The 27,840-nt window shown below is 37.8% G+C and overlaps 2 protein-coding genes across 2 annotated transcripts; one reads left to right on the top strand and one right to left on the bottom strand.

Moving 5' to 3' along the window:
- Positions 1-17,047: 17,047 nt before the first annotated feature.
- On the top strand, positions 17,048-18,571 carry LOC125778880 (uncharacterized). Its single transcript, XM_049458495.1, has 3 exons — positions 17,048-17,480; positions 17,545-17,855; positions 17,912-18,571. The coding sequence occupies exons 1-3, from the start codon at positions 17,309-17,311 to the stop codon at positions 18,569-18,571; spliced, it is 1,143 nt and encodes a 380-aa protein (XP_049314452.1). The 5' UTR covers positions 17,048-17,308.
- Positions 18,572-25,856: 7,285 nt separating this feature from the next.
- On the bottom strand, positions 25,857-26,864 carry LOC125778879 (piggyBac transposable element-derived protein 3-like). Its single transcript, XM_049458494.1, has one exon. It carries the CDS (start codon positions 26,862-26,864, stop codon positions 25,857-25,859), a length of 1,008 nt encoding a protein of 335 aa, XP_049314451.1.
- Between the last annotated feature and the right edge of the window lie 976 nt (positions 26,865-27,840).

The following is a 27,840-nucleotide window of genomic DNA, read 5'->3' as shown; positions in this document are numbered from 1 at the left end:
TCCAATGAATCAAGCGACCAACTGCACACTCATTTTAATGTAAACAATAGTCAATAGCCAAAACCAAGATTCATTTTCTTTGTAAATTAGTCTTAAGCTGAAATCCAATTGACACACACGAAACCTTTCTTTCGTCGCGTACAATTTTAATAAATAATAAATAATAAAACATTTTAAACATTTGTATTTAATTTATTAAAAAACGGATCTTAGCGTTGTCCTTAGTCTTTTGACGGGACATTTATTTGATTCAACTATTTCAGTGGCGCAGTCGGTAGGATACTACAAGTATCCGAAAAAAAGAACCGCGAGTAGAAAATAAGTTAAATTTTATAATCCGCAATTCGCAAAAATACGCGCTTCAACTGGGAAAATAAATCCAATTCGGTCATCCCAAACTAGTGGAAGCAAAACAAAAATTCAAAAACAAAAAAACCTGTAAGTCCAAAGGCAAGGTAAAAACATCGAATTAAGTGACAATCAAACAAAAAATGGCACAACCAGAGAATACATTAAACGAGAGCAACCTTGCTGAGGCCCGTGGACAACTTAAGGATGTCCCTCCATTTAGGGGAGAGCCAGAAACACTTTTTACCTTCATCAGCAGAGTGGACTACATACTGTCCCTCTACCATACCAATGATGTGCGACAACAACGCATCCTGCTTGGAGCCATTGAGCGGAACATAGAGGGTCATGTGACTAGAACATTGGGTCTGCCAACCATAGAAGACTGGCCGACCTTGAGGTCCAGAATGATCAGCGAGTATAAACCACAGGCGCCGAACTACAAGCTGCTGGAGAACTTCCGCGAGACGCCCTACAGGGGAAATCTGCGTGCATTCTGCGAGGAGGCCGAGCGACGACGCCAAATACTCATCTCCAAATTACATCTCGAAGGTAATCAATCAAACCTTATTATTTATTTGCAAGCGGTCAGAGATTCCATAAAAACACTAATTCGAAAATTACCAATTCAATTGTTTACAATTTTGGCCCATCACGACATTCCAGACTTGAGAAGTCTAATTAACATCGCACAAAATGAGGGCATTTATGAAGAACATATTAATTTTGAAACAATTAAAAACATTGAAATTAAAAATAAAACTCCAAATTTTTACCAAAATCCGAAAGCATTTAAAAATTACCCAATCAATCAATCCCAATACCAACCGAGATACCCCCAATATCCTCAACCATTACAACCCAGCTTCAACCCATACATGCATGCACCCAGACCCATTTATACACAACAATTATCTAACAACCAACCCATGGGACCCGGACAAACTTATCCCGGACCCAACAGGTACATGAATCCTCAACCAATTTTAAACAGAATTCCATTTCCCAAATCTAATTTTAACCTAACCCCTCAAACACAACAACCACGCATGCCATCTAACCCAAACTTCCCACTACAACAAATAACCAAACGACCAAGACCATCGGACAGCGAACAAACCAAAATGTCCATTGACGAACTTAGATTACAAGAAGCACAAGAATACGAACAAAATTATCAACAACCATACGAACAAGAATACTACGACTACACTCAGTACCAAGACCAGACTTATGAAGAACAGTGTCAGGCACCACTCAATCAAGATCAAGCCGAAATCAATTTTGACGAAAATTTTCAGTCACCAGCCCCGGAGATACCAATACTTAATAATTACCCACAAGGGCCACGCTCACAAATGTTTGATTGACACAGGATCCACAATCAACATGATGCGAAAGAATTTTTTTTCTCTACAATACACAATACTGAATGTGAAGTTTTTACATCAAATGGCCCGATGACATTAAAAGATTCAATAACTCTGCCAAGCAACAACATAATTAGGACACCTGAACAATTTTGCTTACACGACTTTTCTGGCGACTACGATGTGCTAATTGGCAGAAAACTGCTCAATAAAGCACAAGGTATAATAAATTACAAAACTCATACTATTACACTTTTCTATAAAACCTACCCATTGATAGACACAGATTCAAACAAAGGTCAATTTTTCTACACACAAGATTCATATGAGAAACCAATCCCCAAATCAGATAAAAAAAATAGACTTTTCACTATTCCGTCTGGATCACCTTAATCCGGAGGAAACTTCTAAATTGAAACATTTATTAAACAAATTTAAAGATTTGCAATATTCTGAAGGAGAACGTTTGACATTCACAAACACAATCAAACATGTATTAAACACAACAATTCTCCCATTTATTCAAAACAATACTCACTTGCTCAAACACACGAAAATGAGGTGCAGGAGATGCTTGAGCAGGGATTGATCAGAGAAAGTAATTCACCCTGCAATAGTCCCACTTGGGTTGTACCAAAGAAACCCGACGCTTCGGGAAAAGCAAAATACAGAGTAGTCATTGATTACAGGAAGCTGAATGAAATAACCATTCCCGATAGATTTTTTCCTACGATGAATCAATGGTGGAATACTACGGCAGGCACGGTTGTAAACAATTTATTAGAGGCAAACCGTTGAGATTTGGTTATAAAATGTGGTGTCTAAATACGCCTTCCGGTTATCTTCTAAACTTCGAGATGTATCAGGGAAAAAAACCCTAGGACGAACGAAGAGTACGCTGCAAACTATGGAAAGAACGCTGCTCCGTTGTTTTCAATGATCGATGAATTCGATGAAACGTGGAAGCCACTTCCATTTCAATTCTTTTTCGATAATCTCTTCACTTCAATACCTGTTTTGGTTGGATTAAAAAAAATGGGATATGAGAGAACTGCAACAATTCGGCAAAATTCAATACCAATCTCTTGCCCTTTGCCACTAAAGGATAAGTTGAAAAAAAGGAACGTGGTTATATGGCTAGTTCCCGGATTTCTGAATGCGATATTACAGTCACGAAATGGGTAGACAATGCAGTAGTTTCCGTTGCATCAACTTTATTTGGGAAGGAACCGGTAGGGACAGCTGGAAGATACTCTAGGGCAGAACATGCTCGAATTCAGATTCAAGTCCCCAATGCTATCGTAATGTATAATAAGAATATGGGCGGAACAGACCGTATGGACCAAAACGTTAACGCTTACAGGATTGGAGCTAGAGGGAAGGGTTGGTTGATGTCTCCATTCAAAATGCTTGGCTCTTACATAGAAAAGGCGGACAGGGGCTAACCCAGCTACAGTTTAGAAGAACCATTGCTAATCACTTTTGTCGTACTTATGGACAAGTCCGAGGACCATGGGGATTTAGACGTCCGGATTCGCAAATTGAGCTTGATGCTAGATATGACCTAATTGGCCATTTCATAGTTAGAAATCCTTCCAGGAGACGCTATGATGGAAACAACTGCCAGCGATCAATAAACACCAAATGTGTAAAGTGTGACGTAGGTTTGTGTGTGGATTGTTTCTACAACTTTCACTTTAGACCAGTTTGAGTTTTCTTTTTCAACCAAAAATTGATGAATTTTCATACGTTTGTACTTGTTTCGTTTTCTTTTTGTAAACTTTATAATTAAAATAATAAAATTGATGAATGAAAACCAATGGAAGTGTTTATTTACATGTTAGTATCAAACATTTTATTACATAACAGAAACCCGCGAGCGTTACATATATGTCACGGGTCGTGCAGACCCCCCCGGATAGGGATCGAAACTTTTGTTTGTAGTTTTGTGTACATATTGAAGTATCCACACAAATTTTGGTTCCTCTATCTTTGCTATTTAGCTTTCGCGTTTAATGGGTTAATGCAATAGAGCAGGAATCCTCACCTGTTACTATGCATAGTGAAGAATCTCTAACAGAAGTTATTCCAAAAGTAGAGAACCTTCATAATTCATTTCGAAATCAGATAATTCTTGAAGAAGGAAATATCACAAACAAAAAGATAAGAATTATTTTCAAGTCAAGGATAAGGCAAAAGACTACATTTAAAAATTTGCGAGATCTACTAGAATTGATTGGTGGATACGTTAATTCTGATGTAGTTAACGCTATTCATTGCAGTTTGCCTATTTTGGGCAAAATTTAGAACGAGATTGTAAGGAAATTCCCGTCAATAAAATTTCGTCACACAATGAGACAAGTTAATGATATTTTCAATGAAACACTAAGGAAAAAACAGCTCTAAAAGCAGCCGAAACAGGCATCTATAGTAACAGGTACTGTTCACATCACGGTTAAATCTCCATTTGGAGTTTTTATTTGTTACATTTATTAATTTAAAACTTTCATATAAAAGAAACTTACTTTGATTCAATTTATAATATTCAAACATTTATATAAAAAACCTATTTAAATTTAATTGAAGTCTCTGCAACTCTACTCTACTGTTCGAATATTATTCGCGTATTTTACGAATTACATATGTATATGTATGTATGTATGTACATATGTAACACTTGTTCAAAAATGCAAATTAGCACAAATATAATTAAATTAAAGTGCATAGGAAATAGGCAGAAAGGGAAAAATAGGAAAAGGAGAACAAATCTATTGTATTTTAAAGTGAAAACTATAATTTACCGAAAGAGTGTACAACATTATATTGTAAAGTGGAAATTATATTTTAAAGCAAAAGTGAAAGAATAAATCTATTGTATTGTAAAAGAGCAAACTTATTTGGAATATTGTGGATTGAAGAGGGTAGCGAACCCCACATATATTATATAATAATAATATAATCTCGCATAAAAAGGAAAAGATGCAAAAAAAAATCCAATGTAAACGTTGAATGTTGTTTATCAGCAATAGCAAAACAGCTTAAACAAAATGCTGCACAGCAGGAACCTAGTGTTAGGCAGGAAATAGATAAAGATCTAAAATACATACAGCCATTTGCAGGAAATGCAAAAAAAAATACCGGCGTTTATTGAGGCAATTGATAGGGTACTAGCTGATTATGCAGGATAATAGGTAGCATTCAGAGTAGTTTATGATTTAAAAATTTTAGGACCGGCAAAAAATTTTTTAACTTTGAAGCCTCCAGAAAATTAGATTAAAATAGCACTTTAGACCAAACGGATAAACGAATCTGGAGTGACAATTTGGCTAGAAAAGCGCAGGAGGCCGCGGAAACGTACCGCACTCGTGACCTGTACCAAACGATACGGCAACTGACCAACGTAACACTCAAAACCTCCAAACCGCTAAAAGATGAAAATGGAAAATTGACAACGGCCAAAGATGAGCAGACTACCATCTGGGAGCGTTATTATGAAAAATTGCTTTCACCAACCTCGTCGGAGGCTATTCAGTCATGCGGTTGCCAACGTCATTTACAAAGACGTGACATTCACACCTCGCACCCGAATGAGACGGAGATAATGACTGCTATCAGAGCATTAAAGAACAACAAAACTCCTGGGCCGGATAACATCAACCCAGAACTCCTAAAAGCTGATCCTCAGACGACTGCGCGGATACTGTTTCCTCTACTTAAAGATATCTGGACCTCAGAAAAGATACCGGACGAGTTGAAGGAAGGTGTTATTACTCTTCTTCCGAAGAAGGGAAATTTATCGGAATGTAAAAATTGGAGAGGAATAACACTACTGAGTATGGTGAATAAAATAATAGCGCACATAATTCACAAAAGGCTATCTGAGTCGCTGATGCATGGGCTACGTAAAGAACAAGCTGGTTTCAGACCCCATTGCTCATGTGTCGATCACATCAACACCTTACGAGTGATTGTAGAGCAGTCGGCAGAGTGGCGAACTCCTCTCTACCTTTGCTTTATCGATTTTGAGAAAGCGTTCGACACTCTCAAACATGATGCGATTTGGAGAGCCCTAGTATGCAAAGGAGTTCCGGAAAAATTAATTAATCTGATAAAACAGCTGTACTCAGGAGCTAGTTGTCGAGTAAGGTGTGGAAATATTTTAAGTAGCGGCATCCAAGTCAGGACTGGTGTCAGGCAGGGGTGCGTGCTATCTCCCCTTTTATTCAATTTGGTATTGGATTTGGTGATGCGTCAAGCGTGTGCGAATAATAGAGGAATATCTTGGGGTTTAAGCGGTAGCCTTGAAGATTTGGACTATGCGGATGATATCTGTCTGTTGTCTCATAAATATTCGCACATTTCCGTGAAACTTGAAGCCGTTAGTGATATCGCTGCACAAACTGGACTTAAAATTAATATAGCGAAGACAAAATTCATGCGCATCAATACAACCGAAACTCCAAATCTACAGATCGCGGGAACATGCCTCGAAGAAGTCGACGAGTTTTGCTATTTAGGTAGCATCATATCTAAAAACGGTGGATCAACAGCCGATATACGAAACCGTATATCGAAAGGTCGTGCTGCCTTCGGCATGTTGGATAAAGTATGGAGATCAACACATATATCCATACGTACAAAGCTAAAAATATTCGATTCAAGCGTGAAATCCGTTGTATTATACGGCTGCGAGACGTGGAATATTGCAGCGAATGTTTTGCAATCGCTGCAATCCTTTCTTAATCGATGTCTTCGAAAAATTTTGCGGATATTCTGGCCTAAGGTTATCAGCAATGCTAACCTCTGGACCGTAACCAAACAGCTACCGATTCACATCGAAATTCGACGTCGTAAATGGAAATGGATCGGCCACACTCTGCGAAAGCCTCACGACGACATAAGCAGAACAGCGCTAGATTGGAATCCGCAAGGGAGCCGAAGACGCGGGAGACCAGCCAACACCTGGAGACGGGAAGTGGAAGCAGAAGCACAGAGAAGCGGTTATTCTTGGAGAGAAATAAAATTTCTAGCTATAAATAAAATTAATTATAATTTGTTTATTGAGGCCCTATGTTCCACCTAGGAACTACGGGAAAATATATATATATATATAGACCAAAAAAGGACCAGATGACTTTGATCAACGACATCGCTAACCTTAGGGTGGGCAGTGCTTTTTCAAAGAAAAGAAATTTAACTAATTAAAAAAGTTCAATATAATGCCAGACACTGTTGAAGAATTGATCGAACAACTAAACCAGATTAAGATAGATTATGGGCAAACCACCCATCTTTCAAAACCAAAAAACGCAGACTATAACTGACTTTGCTGAACCCGACCACAGCGTGCGTTACACTGAACGCAAGCAATATAAACGAATTAGACAAGTTTCCGGACATGGCTAAATGCCTTAGAGAGTTTTTGGGACGACCAGGAGAATTTTACTCCTGGAGGAAAAACGTCGACAGAATTTTCAAAGCGTACGAGGGGGTCAAAAATACCCCTAAGTACTTCGCGACACTCCATACGATCAAGCATAAAATAATTGCCGATGCCGACACCGCATTGGAGTCGTACAATACTCCACTTGAATGGAGTCAAATCCGAAAATGCCTCATGATGCATTATTCGGATAAAAGGGACATAGGTACCGTCGAATAGTAGATGACAACTCTGGTCCAGCAACACGCCAGCACCTTTCCCTTGTATACAAAATTCCACGTCAACTCTTAAGCGACGAGTCTATACGAACTATGACCAATTCATATCGGGACACAGCCGCGGACACATTCATTAGAGGGCTAAATGTGATTTAACTTGTCTTCTCAGCATAAGAGAACCGACAATCTTTCCCCAAGCCCTACATTTATGTCAAAAACTGGACAACATGACTTATAGAATTAATCATGCGAATAACGGGCACAAACCCAATATTCAACCGCCATAACGACCTCATCGAATTAATGCTTTTAACAATTTTAACAACAACAGAGCTTCTTACCCCGAGCTAGCATATTCCTACTCGGCCAGACGAAATTTCGACCAACATGCATTCGGTCGTCACTCAAATCGGTATCTACAATACTCCACTAGTTATATGCAAATCGCTCTCCTGTACTAATAAAGTTATGTGAACAACCCATATTCGTTAATCCAAAAGGAAAAAGGCGTGCAAGACGTAAATGGCAGATAAATCGTTCCCCTTCCACTCAGCTTCAATTAAAATCTGGTGTACGTAAATCAAAAAAAGCGCTTAAACGTGAGGAAGAATTGAACACCGAAATGTATAAGTTAACTCGAAACGCAAACCACCAAAATACCAATGTTGAACATTAACACCACCCCGATCCATGACCAACGGCCCGAGTTATGATCCAACGACAAGCAACAACAAACGATACTCACAAGCTACCGTAGCCGTGGGATCCGCTGGCGCAGCACAAATATAGCGCAAACAAGCGACGACTTACACTACACGCAAGTCGGCGTAATCGTGGGATTCGCTGACACTGCATCTGACAAAACATAGCAAGGACAGCGACGACGGCAGCGGCAGTGAGGACGGCTTAGGCTTATACTTAAGAGTAAGAATGTTTTAGAGTTTTGTTCTGATCGAGCCTGAATAAAGCGCACTAGTGCCTAAAAATAATTTATATAAAGAAGCTGTGTCCGAAATCAAACAAGCAAAATTCACTTGGGAAAGTCCAAAAGTCCATGAAGCCACCAACTGACTCCAACATGCCTATACGAGACTTGGTTGGAAATTGGGCTCGAAGTGACGAGGAAAAGGCTAATTGCTTTGCAAATCACCTAGAAAAGGTATTTCAACCCAATTTTCCAACGAAAAACTTTAAGCTGTCCATCTTACCCCACACAGCTAAAGAGTCGCTCAATTCTGTTAAGACTTCACCTTCTGAAATTATTGGTATCATCAAAGAACTTAATCCAAAAAAGTCGCCGGGACATGATAATATTTCCCCAAAAATGCTAATTGTGTTACTAATTATTGCTGTAGAGGTGCTCTCTTTGCTCTTTCGGATACTATCCAATTTCATGGAAAAAGTCGCAGATTATCTTGATAAATAAACCTGGGAAAGCCCTAACACAGCCGTCTTCATACAGACCAATCAGTCTTCTACCCTGTCTTTCAAAAGTATTTGAAAAAGTATTACTATCAAAGATGTCTCCTAAACTCCGAAATCACCCAAATCCTTTGGCTAATGCTTTGGTACATTCCTGCTATCAAACACGACTTAAAAGAAGAGATATGCCTGCGTATTAAAGAGCAATGTATCACCAAAACAGTTCAAAACAGCTTGCTTGAGTCTGTCTAGTTTTTAAATAGATTTAAGATTTTATAACTTATTGTAAGGCTTTAAGAAAAAGCAGATCCAATAAATAAAATAATTTTGAAAAAAAATATGCAAATTAATCAAGGATTCATGTCGAGGTTCAATAACTACGCGAGCAATCTTCGTATTACTGGAGAAAATACCTCCTTTAACAATAGATCGACAATCGACCACCGAAACGTTCGATTTCCGCATAACTGACTAACCCTCCAAGTAAAATACAACGCAATTTCTTTATAAACACAGTAGAACTAGATCCGAACGAAATATATGACGACGGATCCCCCCCATAACACTTAGTAAAACAAAATGAGTATCGAATTAATTTTTGAGATTAGCGCCATCTTCGCTGCCTTATTACGAATTTAAAATAAGGCGCAGGGACACTGAAGATTTTCTGATACTGGATCTAATAAGAATTATATTCAATCAACTAGAATTAGGAACCCAATTGTGAACAAAAAGCCTTTTACGCTAAAATCAGTTGCCGGTACGATTGAAATTACCCACCACACCTTTGTAGACATTTTTGAATTAGCAGTAGCACAAATAAGATTCTTCATATTTATTGGATGAAGGCAATCTAAATCCTCATCTTGGGAAAGTACCAATATAATTGTATTAACAATTTTTGGGAAACAATTTTATGCTCCGGTTAACTCGGCCGGTTAACTCAGGCAGAAAGGTATATTGAGAAAACAATTCTTTTTACTCCGGCAGGACTCTTTGAATACATCCGAATATCTTTCGAGTTGAAAATTTTCGAAAGATTTATAAACGACATATAGAGAGAATACATAAATAAATCATCACCTAATACTTATGTCTCTAAGTAGAATTAGGAAGCACATCATCTAACATCTAAACTCTGCGCTTCCTAGAATGTAAGCTGAATGTTTTTAGGCCTAAGCAAAATATTGTATAAAGGGATAAGAAATAAAAAAGCTCTTTTTAGTAAATCACTAGAATTGAGCAGCGTCCTTACCAATTTTTAAAAAATAACCTTCTGAAAATAACGGAAAGTATACACACTTTCATAAAAACGATATTCATACCAATTGGTATGATTAAAAATAAACGTTCAAAAATATAAGCCAAAGGACTAACAACCGGTTGTAAGATCAAAAAAAATAACTCTAAGCATAATTTCAGTTCAAGTGGTTCTGTTAAAATTTTTCCTTCTTAGCTTCAGTGGTGAAATACGCTCATCAGATTTTCTTAAGTTTTGAAAATTTATACGCTAGACCGCTACAGAACCTTCTCTAATTTATACGTTCTCTGTTACATCTACTTTACTACTGTTATATCTTCTCTAATTTATACCTTCTGTTTTACATCTACAAATCATCAGTTTAGCTGAGCACCTCAGCACACTGTTGCAATGCATTTATGAAGATTTGATCTCCTTTGATATTCTGCCAAACGACTGTAGATCGTTGAATATGTCCTTCTAGCAATTGATGTAATCCATAATCTTCTTTGCTCATGTGCACCGATCGGAAATCAAGAGATAGGCGACGGTAAAAAGATACACAAGGAATTTTTGTATGGCATCTTCCGGATCACCCAAATGATTGACGTTACCTGTTGATGCTGTTGCCCTGCCCATTTTCAAAATGCCTGTAGGCAAACAAGAGAAGGGGTTCATTACAATTGGATTAAAAGAAGAGAGCGTATTGGCTAGAGAGAAAGAGCTATATATAATTCGAATTTAAATACTGGTCTGACTTACTTCAGGTTTTCTGAATTGAAGGATCAATTCTCTCGATTGTGATATCACGCCTTTGTACACTTGTGATTAGACATCCAGGGTATTATTCTCTGATTATTCCTTTAGGACTAGGAAATGCTCTGAAAAGAAGACAAACAAAAAGTAAATTAAATATAGATTTCCAAAATAATAAAACTTTTATGAACCCTTAAATATAGACTACGCTTACTATAATATTTTAATTTGTTTTATATAAAATGACGACAAAGTTCTGCACTAGATTTCTGAATTTTTTGAAAAAAACGTCAATTATCTTTAACAGAGAAATGTTTAAACAATTATTAGATTAGTCATCTACTATAAACTGCTCTTCAACGGCCAAACTCTGAAATCAACAGAAAGTTAATATTTGGTTAGTCTCAAAAACGCTTTTCCACAGTTGCCAGCTTGAAGCAATAGAAGAGAAATTGTGTTCCATTAAGACAAAGATTGTTGGGATGACAAAGAAAATGTGTTGTATAAGTATATGTACATATTTTTTTGCATGAAACACTATACTAGAAACGAAACAGCCATTTTTGGCATAAAATAGCAGCCGTAGCTGGAGCGGAGACTGGGGAGAGTTGATATGGCACCGTTCGCAGCAACTCGGAATAACGTGTGGAACGACTTGGGGCATTTTACGTCGAGATCTTATCTAGCGTACACAATACAGCTTGTGCAAGTACTAAAGCCGCTCAACCTAAGCAAGCGACATCGCTTCGCTATATGGGCTCTTGAAAGGTTCCAAGAAGATACGACGTTTTCGAGCTAAATTTTATTCAGCGGTGAGACCTATTTCTGGCTCAATGTGTATGTAAACAAATAAAATTGTTTCGGACAAAGAGCAACCTGAAGAGATTCAAGAGTTGCCAATTCATTCGGAGAAAACAATCTTCAAAAATGGTGCCGGTGAGATCATAACCAATCAATGGCGACCTTTGTCGTGCCATGATAACCGACTATTTGATGTCTGAAATTGAAGCTCGTCATCTCGGCGTCATTTGGTTTCAAAAAAACGGCGCCATTTCCGAAACATCACATCAACCAATCGATTTACTGAGAGAACACTTCCTATAAGCATAATAATTTTGATTTTACGTATCAGAACTTCGCAAAAAAATATTGTATATATATTTTAGTTAAAGCGTTTTCAATGATTTTGAGTTATGCTAGAACTTTTAATCTAATCTCCGAAATTTAATGAAAGAAAGGGCAAATACAAAAATTCTTTAACAATTTCAATTTATCCAAAAACAAAAATATTAAAAAAAAAATTGTATGGAAAAAAATTAACTTTTTGGAATTGTCCAATTTCTCGACTTTTCCTCATGAAAAGTATTAAGTATTTTTTTTTTTAACCATCCACGATTCACAACTAACAACCTCTGAAAAGTTCATTAAGATTGTTGCAGCCGTTCTCTTAGCGCTACTAATAGACAAACATTCATTCGTTTGTATGGGAAAAGAAAAGGACTGGTTTTAGGGGTTTTTCGGCAATTATTCGAATTTTTCTCGCCGTAAGAACCATCCTCAAACCTCAACGAACATTCAGAAAAAAGAATTGGCCAAATTGGTCCAGGCGTTGTTGAGTTATGCGCTTACCAACACATTTTGCGATTCATTTTTATATATGTATAAGATAAGATATCATTTTAGAAAATATGTACATTTGGGCGATTCATTTTTACATATTTACATATGTGCATACATACATATATAGACAAAGATGTAAGGTTGTTTTATTGTTTTTTTTGGAAGAAATGAAATATTCAAATGATTCCTACAAACATGAATTTTGAACAAATGCTTATGATGAAATATAATTTTTGTATTTATGAGTTGCATTAAATTTTGACATAAAGAGATTAAAAGTATCATATGTCCTTGCCCTGGTTCTAAGCTACCTCCTCACCAATTTTCAGTCAAATCGATTCAGCCTTTCTTGAGTTATAAATAGTGTAACTAACAACAACCATCTTTTATATATATAGATTAAGTATTCATTACACATATCGAGTTTTCATTGTTTTTAATATGTATTCTGCTATTCGGGGCGGAGACAAATCCAACGAATCAATAACCATGAAAATTGGTTCAGCAGATCTCGAGTTCGAACAAACCCGTCTTTGTTTTATATATATAGGCTAGTGGACTGCATATGGATATGTATGTATATTAGACCAGGCGCAGCTTATATGAGATTTTTTTTGGAATTTTGAGTACGGGGATTGGTCAAATATGCGATTCGATGTAATAATTCATGTGGTAAATTTTTAACTCGATCAGAGTGTGCCAACCTGTGCCATAATGAGGTCAAAGGTCCAAATATAGAAAAACACTTGGTTTTTTTACTGTTATTTGTTTATTTATTATATATAGAATGTAATGACCTCATGTTTCCTCAATATTTTGCACAGTAATTTTTTCTATATGTCCAATAATGATAAGAAAATTTATAAATATTAGAAAAGAGTAAATTAGTAAAAATTCCATTGAACTAAGGTGGGCCACTGACTACACAAATTATCTGCACAAGACTGTTGTTGAAATTGAGTGGAATTGCGTTCACTGAGTTCACTGAATTCACAACAACAAATTACTCGAATTTGCGCAGATAATGTAGTCAGTGGCCCGCCTAACGGTAAATTCATACATTACGGTTCACATACGCCAATGTTGATAATTAGACAGACTGAGACGTGCAAATTGGAGGATGGAGTCATGTGTAGAAGTTCACGCAAGTGAGGAAAGTTCTCTGATCGCCATTCACTTGGGAGTGGCCAGAAACAATTCTTTTACATATGACTCAAGCAGCTCACGACTTCCGGTCTTTGACCAAGTATCCTCTGGGTAGCCTAAGAACATCCGTTTGAAGGCGAGCTAAAGTGAGAAGGCGAAATATCCCCTAGTTACGGTTGTGCGCTGGGTTTGGGACCCGCCACGTAAAAAAACACCCCCAATGAAAAAGCAAACACAGCCTCGGATGAGAGACCCCCCTTTTGATGACGACCATGGCAAACGAAATAAGGACTATGATTTGAGGGCATGCACCTGGAATGTCCGGTCCCTTAATTGGGAAGGTGCCGCTGCCCAGCTGGTAGATGTCCTCGTAAAGATAAAGGCTGACATCACCGCCGTCCAAGAAATGCGATGGACGGGACAAGGACAGAGACGAGTAGGTCCTTGTGACATTTACTACAGTGGCCATATAAAGGAGCGCATGTTTGGTGTTGGATTCGTGGTGGGAGAGAGACTCCGTCGCCGAGTACTATCATTCACTCCGGAGAATGAACGTCTAGCCACAATCCGCATCAAAGCGAGGTTCTTCAACATATCGCTGATTTGCGCCCACGCCCCGACGGAAGAGAAGGACGATGTGACCAAAGATGCTTTTTATGAGTGCTTGGAGCGCACTTATGAGAGATGCCCCCGCCACGATGTCAAAATCGTGCTTGGCGACTTCAACGCCAGGGTGGGCAAAGAAGGTATCTTTGGCACTACGGTCAGTAAATTCAGCCTCCACGAGGAAACATCCCCAAATGGGTTGAGGCTGATCGACTTCGCCGGGGCCCGAAATATGGTTATCTGTAGTACTAGATTCCAGCATAAGAAGATACATCAAGCTACCTGGCTGTCTCCGGATCGAAAAACCACCAACCAGATCGATCATGTTGTGATAGACGGAAGACACGTCTCCAGTGTTTTAGATGTGCGTGCGCTCCGAGGTCCTAACATCGACTCGGACCACTATCTTGTTGCAGCCAAGATTCGCACCCGCCTCTGTGCAGGAAAAAACGCACGCCAACAAACACAAGGAAGGTTCGACGTCGAGAAGCTGCAATCACAACAAACAGCCGAAAGATTTTCTACTCGGCTTGCACTCCTGCTCTCTGAGAGCACTCGTCAACAACTCGGTATAAGGGAACTGTGGGACGGCATTTCAAACTCCTTACGTACAGCTGCAACCGAAACCATTGGTTTTCGGAAAGTGCAAAAGAACAGCTGGTACGACGAGGAGTGCCGTGTCGCAGCGGAGAGAAAACAGGCTGCCTACCTCGCAACGTTACGATCGACCACAACAGGTGCGGGATGGGATAGATACCGAGAGTTGAAGAGGGAAGCGAGACGCATTTGCAGACAGAAGAAGAAAGAGGCCGAAATGCGTGAGTACGAACAGCTTGATAAGCTGGCCGACAGGGGTAATGCTCGAAAATTCTACGAAAAAATGCGGCGGCTTACAGAAGGTTTCAAGACCGGAGCATACTCCTGTAGAACCCCCAAAGGTGATCTAGCCACCGATGCCCAGAGCATACTTAGATTCTGGAGGGAACACTTCTCCAGCCTGCTGAATGGCAGTGAACACATAGAACCAGGAGAAGACGAACCCGATTCCCCAATCGATGACGATGGAGCAGACGTTCCATTGCCCGACCATGACGAAGCTCGAATAGCGGTTGCCCGCCTGAAGAACAACAAAGCGGCAGGGGCCGACGGATTGCCGGCCGAGCTATTCAAACACGGCGGCGAAGAACTGATAAGGAGCATGCATCAGCTTCTTTGCAAAATATGGTCGGATGAGAGCATGCCCAACGATTGGAATTTAAGTGTGCTATGCCCAATCCATAAAAAAGGAGACCCCACAATCTGCGCCAACTACCGTGGGATTAGCATGCTCAACATCGCGTACAAGGTTCTATCGAGCGTATTGTGTGAAAGATTAAAGCCCACCATCAACAAACTAATTGGACCTTATCAGTGTGGCTTCAGACCTGGTAAATCAACAACCGACCAGATATTCACCATGCGCCAAATCTTGGAAAAGACCCGTGAAAGGAGAATCGACACACACCACCTCTTCGTCGATTTCAAAGCTGCTTTCGACAGCACGAAAAGGAGCTGCCTTTATGCCGCGATGTCTGAATTTGGTATCCCCGCAAAACTAATACGGCTGTGTAAACTGACGTTGAGCAACACGACAAGCTCCGTCAGGGTCGGGAAGGACCTCTCCGAGCCGTTCGATACCAAACGAGGTTTCAGACAACGCGACTCCCTATCGTGCGACTTTTTCAATCTACTGCTGGAGAAAATTATTAGAGCTGCAGAACTGAATCGAGCAGGTACAATCTTTTATAAGAGTGTACAGCTGCTGGCGTATGCCGATGATATTGATATCATCGGTCTCAACACCCGCGCCGTTAGTTCTGCTTTCTCCAGACTGAACAAGGAAGCAACGCAAATGGGTCTGGCAGTGAACGAGGGCAAGACGAAATATCTCCAGTCATCAAACAAACAGTCGTCGCACTCGCGACTTGGCACTCACGTCACTGTTGACAGTCATAACTTTGAAGTTGTAGATAATTTCGTCTATTTAGGAACCAGCATTAACACCACCAACAATGTCAGCCTAGAAATCCAACGCAGGATTACTCTTGCCAACAGGTGCTACTTCGGACTGAGTAGGCAATTGAAAAGTAAAGTCTTCTCTCGACAGACAAAAACCAAACTCTACAAGTCGCTCATAATTCCCGTCCTGCTATATGGTGCAGAGGCTTGGACGATGACAACAACCGATGTGTCGACGTTGCGAGTTTTCGAGAGAAAAGTTCTGCGGAAGATTTATGGTCCTTTGCGCGTTGGCCACGGCGAATACCGCATCCGATGGAACGATGAGCTGTACGAGATATACGACGACATCGACATAGTTCAGCGAATTAAAAGACAGCGGCTACGCTGGCTAGGTCATGTTGTCCGTATGGATGAAAACACTCCAGCTCTGAAAGTATTCGACGCAGTACCCGCCGCGGGAAGCAGAGGAAGAGGAAGACCTCCACTCCGGTGGAAGGACCAAGTGGAGAAGGACCTGGCCTCGCTTGGAATATCCAATTGGCGCCACGTAGCGAAGAGAAGAAACGATTGGCGCGCTGTTGTTGACTCGGCTATAATCGCGTAAGCGGTGTCTACGCCAGTAAAGAAGAAGAAGAAGAGACGTGCAAATAGAGCTTTTAATATTTTGTCATTGCGAAATTGACTGTGGTTAAAAAAAGGTCTTTATTAAAATAATTAAAAATAGTAAAAGTTATACTGCAATATCGTGATGGCTGTAAATAATTTTGTTACACTTAGATCTGCTGACACAAACGTACATATATTTGATAGGAAAATGTGAAAAAAATATACTTGGAAGCAAGTTGCCGTCAAAACTACAAGTGCTGAAAAGTTTTTTTACTATGTGCGGTGTGAAAAGAAAACAATTAAGGAAAGTGCTAAAATGGTTTGGAAGGAAATATTGCCTTTTTGGGAAAGAGCACGTATTCCAACATTAAACAAAAGAATATGTGACGATAAATTGGTGAAATTATATGATGAGTAGAGAACAGTACAGAAATTTTGTTAATCTTCGTTTCCTAGTTCTCGTAAAAAGGAAAATGATTTCAATGATAATTTGAACAATTTATTCGATATTGCTCATGCTGATGCTTTAGAAATGATAGCTATTCCTGAGGACCGAGACTTTTTAATTAAACAAAGAGAGCCAGGTCGTGTTGGGAGCATGATTTCTATAGATCAATGTCTCGCAAATAAAGAAAAACGGAAGGCGCAAAGGTTAGAAGAAGAAAATCGACGCAGAGAGTATCAAAGATTGGAAAGCACTCAAGGTATTTATTTAATTCTGCTGAAACAAATAATATGTAAGTTTCTCTTTCAACAAATTTTTTTTAGAGTTGAGTGTAGACTATGATGTAAGTGATGAAAGTAAATGTGAGTCTGAAAAATCTGTAGAGCAGTTGATGATCGTATCAAACGCCAACGAGCTGAAAAAAAGTGGTAAAAAAAGCTTCATAGATGATAGAATGCTTGCTTGCATGGATGCTGGCAATATGTCAACCCCACTCGCAACTCATTTTATTATTGCAACAGCTAAAGCTTTGGGTCGCAATATTGAAGATCTGGTTATTAATTGTACAAGTTTGAGAAAACAGCGCAAGGAATATCGTCGGCGTCATGGTACAGAAATTATTGAGAATTTCAAGGTATAAAAGTTAGTTTTGGATTTGATATGAATACTTCTCAGAGCGAAATTTTTCAGATCCCTGATACATTTGTGTTACACTGGGACGGTAAACTACTTCCTGCAATGACTGGAAAGGAAAAAGTAGAACGCCTAGCTATTGTTTTAACGGCAGATAATATAGACAAATTAATTTCCATTCCAATTATTGAATGTGGAACTGGTGAAGCAATCGCCCAGTCCATATATAATTACTTAGAAAAAATGAATATGATAAATTCGGTGGAAATGGTATGCTTTGACACGACAGCTACAAACACTGGTAAACGTAACGGTGCTGGAATGTTACTGAAACAAAAATTGAAACGTAGCTTGTTGTGGTTGCCATGCAGGCATCATATTGCAGAAATCATACTACGAGCTGTATTTGAAATATATTTTGGAAAATCTTATGGCCCGGAAGTTGCCATATTTGAACGTTTTTCGCGGGAATGGAACACTTTCAATTTAAAAGATCTTTCAATTGGAATCATGGATGAAGAAGTGCGACGTGCTATAAATGCAGAGGAATGTGAAGCCAATAAAGAATTTTGCATCAAAAATATAGCAAAAGACTACATTCGCCATGATTACAAAGAGCTATTGCAACTCATGTTTATTTTCTTAAGTGGCAGCATCCCGAACTTTTCCTTCATGCACCTGGCGCGACGTCACATGCCAAGTTTATGTCAAAAGTGATATATGCCTTAAAAATGTTTGCTTTGCAAAAACAATTTAAAATGTCTTCCAGCCCATTGAATGGATTCCGCAATGTGTGTATTTTCCGGGTGCGTCTTTATATTCCGTATTGGTTTCGAACTACTAATGCAGTCGAAGCACCAAATTTGGATTTGCAGCTGGTAAAAAACATTGCCGGTTATTACGACCCAAAAATATCTCTAGCCTTATTAGATAAAATGAAAAACCACTTATGGTATCTGTCCGAGGAAGCCGTTGGTCTCGCCTTTTTCGATTCTAATGTGGACTTAAATGTGAAAAGAAAGATGGTTGAAGCACTAGTATTAGAAAAAGAGTTTGAAAGCAATGCCGACAATGGCGTTTATCTGCATAAAAATGTAAATGCCAGCATTGAAGAAATGAAAGCATTCATAAGTAAAGATTTAAGTTGTTTTGTAACGCAAAGAACTAGAAATATCTTTTCACGATTGGAAATAGACGTAAAATTTTTCAACTTAGATCCCTCAAACTGGTGCGAAAATGCAGAATATTTAAAAGGTGTTCAAATCCTCAAAAACGTCACTGCTGTTAATGATTCTGCTGAGAGGAAAGTAAAACTAATAACAGATTTAACCAGTCTTTAACTCACAGCGAAGAAGATAAACAATACTTCCTTCATATTGTCGAGAACTACAGACAAAAGTTCCTTTCATATACTAAAACTTCGCTTTTGTAATATTCTTGAGACATATATTAATGATTGAAATGCAAATTGTAGAAAAAATGCGTAATTTTATTTTTTCTTTAATAAATAAACAGATAACAGTAACAAAAACCAAGTGTTTTTCTATATTTTGAACTTTGACCTCATTATGGCACAGGTTGGCACACTCTGATTGAGTTAAAAATTTACCACATGAATTATTACATCGAATCGCATAGTTGACCAATCCCCGTACTCAAAATTCCAAAAAAAAAATAACGCCAGGTCTAATGTATATCATACTTAAACTTAACTTTCTTAAATTTAGTCCTCCTTTTGTGTTTGCAATATCGATGCTTCCATTCCTTGATTTTTGTACCGAATTTTGCTGCATTCGTTGGTGTGCATCTATTTCGTCTGCCTCTAGTCCCACGTTGATGTCCTTTCCTTTTGTTTGTGGTTGCAGAATCATTCCAATCATCTTCCGCATGGTTCTTCATTTTAGCAGTTTTGCAAACTGTAATTTTTGGCTGCTTTTTATAATTTATGAAATCTTTTCCTTGTTTGAAAAGATTTGGATTTGGCTCAACTAAAATATCATTGCGCTTTTTCGGCAATTGTGTTGGTTCGTTCAAAACTTGTATTTCCTCTTTCTTCAAAATGTGAGCCTGCCTTTTTATCTTTCTCTATTATTTCTGTTGTTTTTTCCTCAACAGAAGATAGAGAGAGTTGTCGAACTCTTATAAGTTTTTCGTCTTCAATATTTTGTACTGCATTAGTTAGTTTCGTCGCAGTTGTAGATAATTTGGGTACGATGAACAGAATTGGCTGATTTTCATACTTTTTCCTAAGTAGACTCCATGCAGCCTCATAATTTTTTGACGAAATTTGAAAATGCTGTATTACTCGTCCAGCTTCGCCTTTTAAGCATTGACGAAGACGCAACATTTTCTCTATGTTCTTCATCTGCTCGTTGTCATGTACCATAGCTTTGAACACTTTGTAAAATTTGGCCCATTCCTTAATATCGCCATAAAATGTTGGAATTTTTATTATTTTTCTTTCTTCAAAGTTAGGGCGATAAGAAATTTTAGGTTCTTCTTTTTGTAACTTTTTCTTTAAATATTTAAGCTCTTCGTAGTATTCGTCATAAATTTCTTCGAAAAAGATTTCAATTTCTTCATTGAAATCTAATTTGCCTTTTTGTTTTTGAATATCTACGAATAAAAAGTCTAAAAACTTTAAATGATCGTTGTTGATCATTAATTCCATACCTAGATCTTCCATTTTTCTTCTGAGGTTTTCAACTTTCCTCATGAATAAGGAAGTTTTTCGATCTAAATCTTGGTGTTTAGCTTCAACTTCTTTAATTTTTGTTTTACTTAATGGCTTTGTTGGAAAAGTGTTGCACGTGTACAACACCTTTTCGGAAAAATCAGCTTGGGATTCAGGAATTTTCTTCTTGTTTATTCCCATTTTGAGAGTTTTTCCGCAACACTTTTTTTTATTTATTAATTAACTGCTTGTTGTTCTCTAAAGAAATCGTTGGAGGTATATTGATTTGGTCGCCTAGTTGACCTTGCTGTGCTTCGACTCACAGCCGCTGAATATCACTTGGATAGCAGTTAGATCACTGCGTTTAGTCTCTGCTAAAACGGCTGCGATCGGTTTTAATGCGGGAATATACACCCGTCTTACAATTATTTTTGTTTTAATTTGCCTTTATTTTGAACAGGGCTCTTTTGTATTTTGCCTGTTTTGTAAATACAGGACTTTATAATTTGGCCGAGCTCTTATCCGGCTCGAAGGACCAAAATTGTTTGATTTATGTTGCCAAACATTGACCTCAAAAACGAACTTGTCATTCTTTACCACTGGTGGAGGAAAATGGAAAGTCTTAATTCGAGGGAGAATATATTCATTCTGTTTTTTTTTAACTATTTTCTATGCTTATGTACAAATTTTAAAACTATCTTAAATAACTAAATATATGTGTATGTGTGTATGTTAGTATGTACTGCAGCATATTGTTTATTGCTGCTTGATATGGGTTACTTTCAAATGTACAATTTAATACATGTGTGTGTGTGTGTGTTATCTCTTCTGTAAATTTATGATTTGTGTCCCATGCATTTTTATTATTATTAGATGTGCATTGCATGTAAATGCATTATGTATGTAGGTAAATATATTAATATATAAATAGATATTTATATTTAGTAGAATTTCGGCTTTGCTGATAAGTAAGCATGTTCAATGATATTTGAACAATAGTTTTGACAGAAAGCGGTCCAAGAGGGCAAATATGTCATAAAGACACGAGTGACAACGAAGTGTAAGTCATAGGCCAGCATCAAGCAATATTACAGCAGTACGAGGACGGTCAATTCTGAGTGGTACACCACCATTTGTTTGCCTGAAGTCTTCGGAGAAATTCGAAAAACGAACAAGAGAAGACGAATCATTGTGCACCATGTGCGAGCTCTCACACATCGGCTCAAACCAGCGCCTTTTTGACCGGCCAAAACGTCGAATTGATGGGCCATCCGCCGTACAGCCTGACTCTTTTTATTCTCACGCATCAAGAAAATAATGCGTGGTCAACGATTTTTGTCGCCAGAAGATGCTGTTGAAGCATTCAAAAACCATGTTTTGGAGGTGTCTCAATCGGAGTGGAAAAAGTGCTTCGAAAATTGGTTTGAGCGTATGCAAAAGTGTATAAATCTTGATGGAGAATATTTTGAAAAACAATAAAACCATTTTCGTTGATAAATATTCTTATTTTCATTATTAGGCCAGAAATATATATAGCAGCCCTCGTATATGTATACACACAAAAGCCATGTTGACACCAAACAATTTGAAGAGGGTGGCCTTAACCCTTTCAGCCCCAAAGAACTTTTTAAACGATGTCAAACATACATAGAAGTTGCTTATAAGCAACTTTGGGGCTAAAAGGGTTAATCATGATCATGAAGTTGATCTATAAGATGTGTATTTTAAATAAGTTTTTGTGTATTTGACTTTTTAAACGATGTCAAACATATATAGAAGTTGCTTATAAGCAACTTCGGGGCTGAAAGGGTTAAACGTCCGCTTAAGCAGGGGAGGAGAGTGGCTGGTAGACAGTTTTTAAACTAATTATATAATATCTGCTTGTAGGTATATATGGGTGTATGTTTGTCTGATTGGGTAATCAGTGTGCCAGTGAGTAAATTTTTCTCGTCATTTTAGTAATCCATCAAGGAAGCAATCATAAATGTTAAATGGTGGAGCAGATGCATATGTATTTGGATGGATGTGAGTATGTAGATAGCTTAGCATTGTGCTATGTTTGGATTGATGTGAGTATATAGATAGCTTAGCATTTGTTCTTGCTCTCTGCTTAAGAGTAGCCACTTACAGTTAGCACATAATTTTCATTTGGCACTCAATGCAGCCAATGCGGCATATATCTCTATATACTGTGTTAGTTGAGTGTATTCATTGCATATTTTACCATAAAGACACTCCAGGTTGGCTCGTCTTGTGTTTAAGCAATGTCTGCTGAGATAATATGACATACAGACAAAAACAAGTTTATAAAGCTTAGAAAAGGTGGCTGAAAGAAAGCCAAAGGCACTTGAAAGAATTGAAAGAGTGCCTGAAAGGAACGCGGGAAGGTCAAAGTCAAATGCCAAAATGATTAGGCAAAGTTGCAGGAATGCATATACGAGGTGCGAGGTATGACAATTAAATAATGAGACTGTTTCTATAAAAACATATTTGAAAATTATTCTACAACTCGCCATCCCCTTCAAAGTAGTCCCCTTGGGCAGCTATACAGCGATTCCAGCGCTTCGTAACATTTCTGGAACGCTTCGACTGGGATGTCCGCGAGTACCCCCGTCACGGCCGCCTGGATGTCCGTAATCGACCCACAATGGGTTCCTTTGACCACCGAATTTATTTTAGGAAAATAAGAAAAGTCACAGGGTGACATGTCGGGTGAATAAACACTGGCACACGCTGAAGGCGGTGTGGCACGGCGCGTTGTCCTGATGAAGGATCCAGTTACGAGCGATGTCTGGGCGCACCCTGTTGGCTCGTTTTCGCAATCATTCGGGTACTTGTTAATAGTAGACTTGATTGACAGTTTTCCCCGGTGGAACGAATTCTTTGTGGACGATTCCACGGCTATCAAAAAAGGCAATAATCATCGTTTTCTTCTCCGACTTGCTCATGCGAACTTTTTTCGGGCGGGGGACGCGCGGAGACAACCATTGTGAGCTTTGGTGTTTGGTTTGGCACTATCACCATACACACTTACAATTTTAACGTACGTTTCCGAAGCTGTTTCGCCCAATCTGGCGCAAAATTTTATCGCGACGCGTTGCTCTTGATTTCGTTTTTCCATTTTCGTGACGAGCACTACAAACACACGTCTACTCAACTTGACGCAGCAGGCGAACTAAACAAGAAGAGCGATGGTACACACTTTAAGAAGGTCGTATTAGATTTTTCCATAAAATCGTTCTTTTAAAAGCTATAAACAGTTGCATGAATATATCAAATGCACTGAGCATTCGTACAAGTGCTTTAAAAAATCTGAGTTGCTCATACGACATGGTGTACTTAAAGATATACATATGTACACTTGATGTTTAATTTAAACTGCACATAACTTTTGACTGAGAGGAAAATTTTGAACTAGAATATAGTTTTCTAAAAGACATACATAAGTTTACTTGTTTAATGCAAAATATCCAAAAATCACATTTATGTACATGGAAAAATATATAAATGACGAAGGAACGGCTTAAAGCAAAAATAAAGAGCTTGTTTACATCGGAAATCACATTTATGTACATGGAAAAATATAAATGACGAAGGAACGGCTTAAATTAAAAATAAAGAGCTTGTTTATATCGGATACTTTTATTAGGGTAAACACCGAAACTTTCGGCAACAAAAAACCGGACACCCTCTAATGTACATATGTATATGAATACTTTATGGTACTTCGATGCCTGCTGTTTGGGTCTTTTTAACTTTTATCATTTTGGCGAACGCAAAATCACATCAAACAAACGTAATAACATCGGAAACCCCATAAACCAAAGCCATAACTAAGCAGATTAAATTGCTAAAAGTTTTTAAGCACCACTACAGTGATTTCTCACTTTTAGTCACTGCCAAATTGAAGCCGGGAAAAATAATTACATTCAGAGAGCGAGAGAATGAGTGAATGAGAGTGTGTGAGTTTTGAACTTTTTGGCAAATTGACCATAATCAAATCAATGGCATTTGCAGGCTAGCATCGAGCGTGCCAAGCAAATGAAAAACGCGTTCCCAAAATTCATGGCTAACTAACTTCATGAGCAAAGTGCACTTTGGACACTACTCAACCACATTTAAAGCGAATTTCGAAAACTTTGAGTGAATAGCCAGTGGCGAGTATGTAGAAATATTCAAAAATACTTTTTTTCGTATTTCAACAATGTTTAATAAAATTAAGCTAAGCGTTGGAAGTTGGATCCACCATTTTGCATATGCACTTTTATGGCATGTGCGCCACTGCGTGAGTGAATATGTAAAGTGCGTCTACCGTACATCTGATTCATATTATGGATGAGCGATAACTCATACGACATGTTGGCCCAACTCCAGCTCAAAATTTTCAAACAGTCGCTTTATTGCTTTTTCGTGTGTGCGCACAGCGGCGCAGAGCGTATGGATTGGTGGAAATATGGCTTATGAGTTCGATAGATTTATATGTGCGCAGTTGAATTTGAAGGTGGCAGTGATTTAACAACTGAAATAAGTGGAAATTTCGGATGCTTAAGAGAGCTATTTCATAAATTTTGATGTCTCTGACTGCAAAGAAGAATTTCAAGTACCCATTGGGTTTATAAAATTACTTTTCAGTGAATGGTAAGCATATGAGAAATTATAAATTGTGATATGGCTTATAAATATTTAAACAATTCAGTTTGGTCCGGACCACGGAGAATTGTATGGTCGAAAGAAAAAATTTTGTAATAAAACTGAAGTATTTTAAATATTTTGCTATCCAAAAAAAATTATAGATCGCGTACTTGTTATAATGTTAAGTATTTTTCTTCGGATGCTGGTTTTTGTTCAAAAAATTATTTGTGAAGCGTATTTTAGCTCTTTCAAAACTATTCTCGATACAATTTTTTTCTGAACAAATGATTGACCAGCTAATATATCTACTATGAGATCTACATGTTATATACACACATTTCAGTTGAGCATCAATGCTTTCTTTTTGATCATTGGTATATTTAACCCATTTCCGGCCGCACTTAGATCCACTGCTTTGATTTCAACGAAACTTTATATTTTGTTTAGTATAAAAAAAACTCAATGGTTTAGATTTTTTGAGATTTTTACATTAAGCCGTTTAGCCACGGGAATGTGGTCGAAAAATCGACCATCGGCCGAAAACGATACTTACTAAAGTGAAACAGTGCTTTATCATTCAAAACGTTTATTTTGTTCATTTTTTCAATTTCACATTACATTTTTTTTAAATAAAAGAAAGATACACGTCATAAGTAAGTTCTGAAAAACTTTTCTTGAAAGTTCAATATCTTATCTTTATATTTCATGGAATTGATTGAAGCACAAAACATGTAGAGGTATATCGCATTTTGTGCATTTATATGACGAATGTTTGTGACAATTTTGACAACGACGAGGTTTCTCTAATTTGTTAATGCCATGCCCAACTTTGTCTTTACGAAAACTCTCCAGAGCGGCGTCTTTGGATTTTCGAACAGCTGTTGACTGTGGAATCAACGTCTCCGAAGACGACATCGACGGTATTGCCATTCGAAGCAAAGATTCTGCAACGTAAATACGGAACTGTAATTGATCCAATAATTCTATTTTCTGAACAATACATCTTTCGGTGGTACGTGACATTCCCTTTTCATATTTGACGAGAGCACAATGAATTTTCCAAGCGTTCACCATTGCAGCATCAAATCCATTTGTTATCAGTGGCCAATACCACTTTTTTCCTCGAACGCGAATTCGATAATTGTTCATGGCATTATCGAAGAGATCAACACCACCCATTCGATTATTGTATGCTCGCACGATGTGTGGCATATCAACATAATATTTCTTGCCGCCTTTCCATCGCTTCACACGATGCAGTGGTTCAATTGTCTCATGATTTGATGCAATGGTCACAACAGAATTGTCGTTCCATCGGGCTATCAGCACATTATTGTTTCGATCAAATGTGTAATCTAACCAACCGCGTTCTTTCTTCTTAGACGACGAGACGTCAGTAAGTTTCGCTTTATTCGTACGATTGTCACGAATAGTTCCGGTAGCATAATATCCCAAAGAGGTGAGGTGACTTATCAATTTATGAGAAGTGAAGAAATTGTCAAACGCAACACTATGTTCACGTGGATTGTCAAGTTGTTTCAAAAACTTTAGTACGACCATTTCACCTAAGCCGCAGTTTTTGTATTCGGGTTCTCGATTCTCATTTGCACCGCTGTACGGAATGAACGAATACAAATAGCCATCAGACGAACATAAATCCCAGTATTTGAAACCAAATCGAATGGGTTTTCCTTTTATAAACATTTTGCAAGAATGACGGCCGTAGTAAGCAATCATCTGCTCATCGATAGACAGATTGTGCGAGAATACGCCAAACTATATGATACTTCTTGCGTATACTTGTTTATGAAAGAACTCAGTAATCAACAATTTAACAAAGCAATTTTCTGTTAAATTAAAAGTATATAGTCATATACTAGTACTCCCACTACCAACAAAAACACATCTCTCTTCATTCTTTCTTTACCTGTCTTACTTATCCTCTCATATTTTCCTTTTCTCATTTAATAATTTCCATACTTCTAATTGATCTTTTCTTTAATCTTTCCTTACATTAAATAACAGAAACAACAATAAACATTTACACTCATTAGTTTTACGCTCGCATGCATTATGTTAACTTCCTAGATGTAAGGACACAAAAATAGTGAAGTGGAAATATTTTTCGTATCGTTTTCGGCCGGTGGTCGATTTATCAACCAGTTAATTTTGTGCATTCCTTATCAGTCTATACTACAACTGATCTGCTGAAAAATATATTCTGCGTGAAGTGTGCGACAAACACTGCAATATATAGAAACCTTATTTTTTTTTTTAATTTTCTCTATTTTTTCCGAATTTTTATAAAAAATGTCGAAAAAATGGGTCTTCCGAAAATCCGATAAAATTTAAAAACAATTACTAATTAATGAAAGAAAAATTTTGTCAAGATTATAAAGATGCAAGATGACATACAATTATTGCCTTCAAGACATATCTCGGATATTTTCGTCTCGGTGATTTTTCAAAGTTGCTGGTCGAAAAATCGACCATTGGCTGTAAATGGGTTAACTACATAATTCAACTCTAATTGGTGACAACTTGAATAGTGCATTCCTTTATGAACTTTTTTTAGTATACAGTGGCGGACAAAAGTCTACATACACCCCCTGTTTTCTTCGATGTGAGAGTACAAAAAGTTTTTAGAAAAATGTATTTATACAGTTTTATTCTAATATTT

Source organism: Bactrocera dorsalis, chromosome 5 (genome assembly GCF_023373825.1).
Source record: "Bactrocera dorsalis isolate Fly_Bdor chromosome 5, ASM2337382v1, whole genome shotgun sequence".
NCBI lineage: Eukaryota > Metazoa > Arthropoda > Insecta > Diptera > Tephritidae > Bactrocera > Bactrocera dorsalis.
The sequence above is the reverse complement of the archived record's forward strand: the minus strand, read 5'-3'. Positions and strand labels throughout refer to the sequence as shown.

What these genes read in the sequence shown, in the direction of transcription:
- LOC125778880 (XM_049458495.1), top strand. Translation starts at nt 17,309, where the DNA reads ATGATAGCTATTCCTGAGGACCGAGACTTTTTAATTAAACAAAGAGAG. An exon ending in AAGATTGGAAAGCACTCAAG is followed by an intron (nt 17,481 to 17,544) that starts GTATTTATTTAA and finishes AATTTTTTTTAG; the next exon opens with AGTTGAGTGTAGACTATGAT. An exon ending in AAATTATTGAGAATTTCAAG is followed by an intron (nt 17,856 to 17,911) that starts GTATAAAAGTTA and finishes GAAATTTTTCAG; the next exon opens with ATCCCTGATACATTTGTGTT.
- LOC125778879 (XM_049458494.1), bottom strand. Translation starts at nt 26,864, where the DNA reads ATGTTTATAAAAGGAAAACCCATTCGATTTGGTTTCAAATACTGGGAT.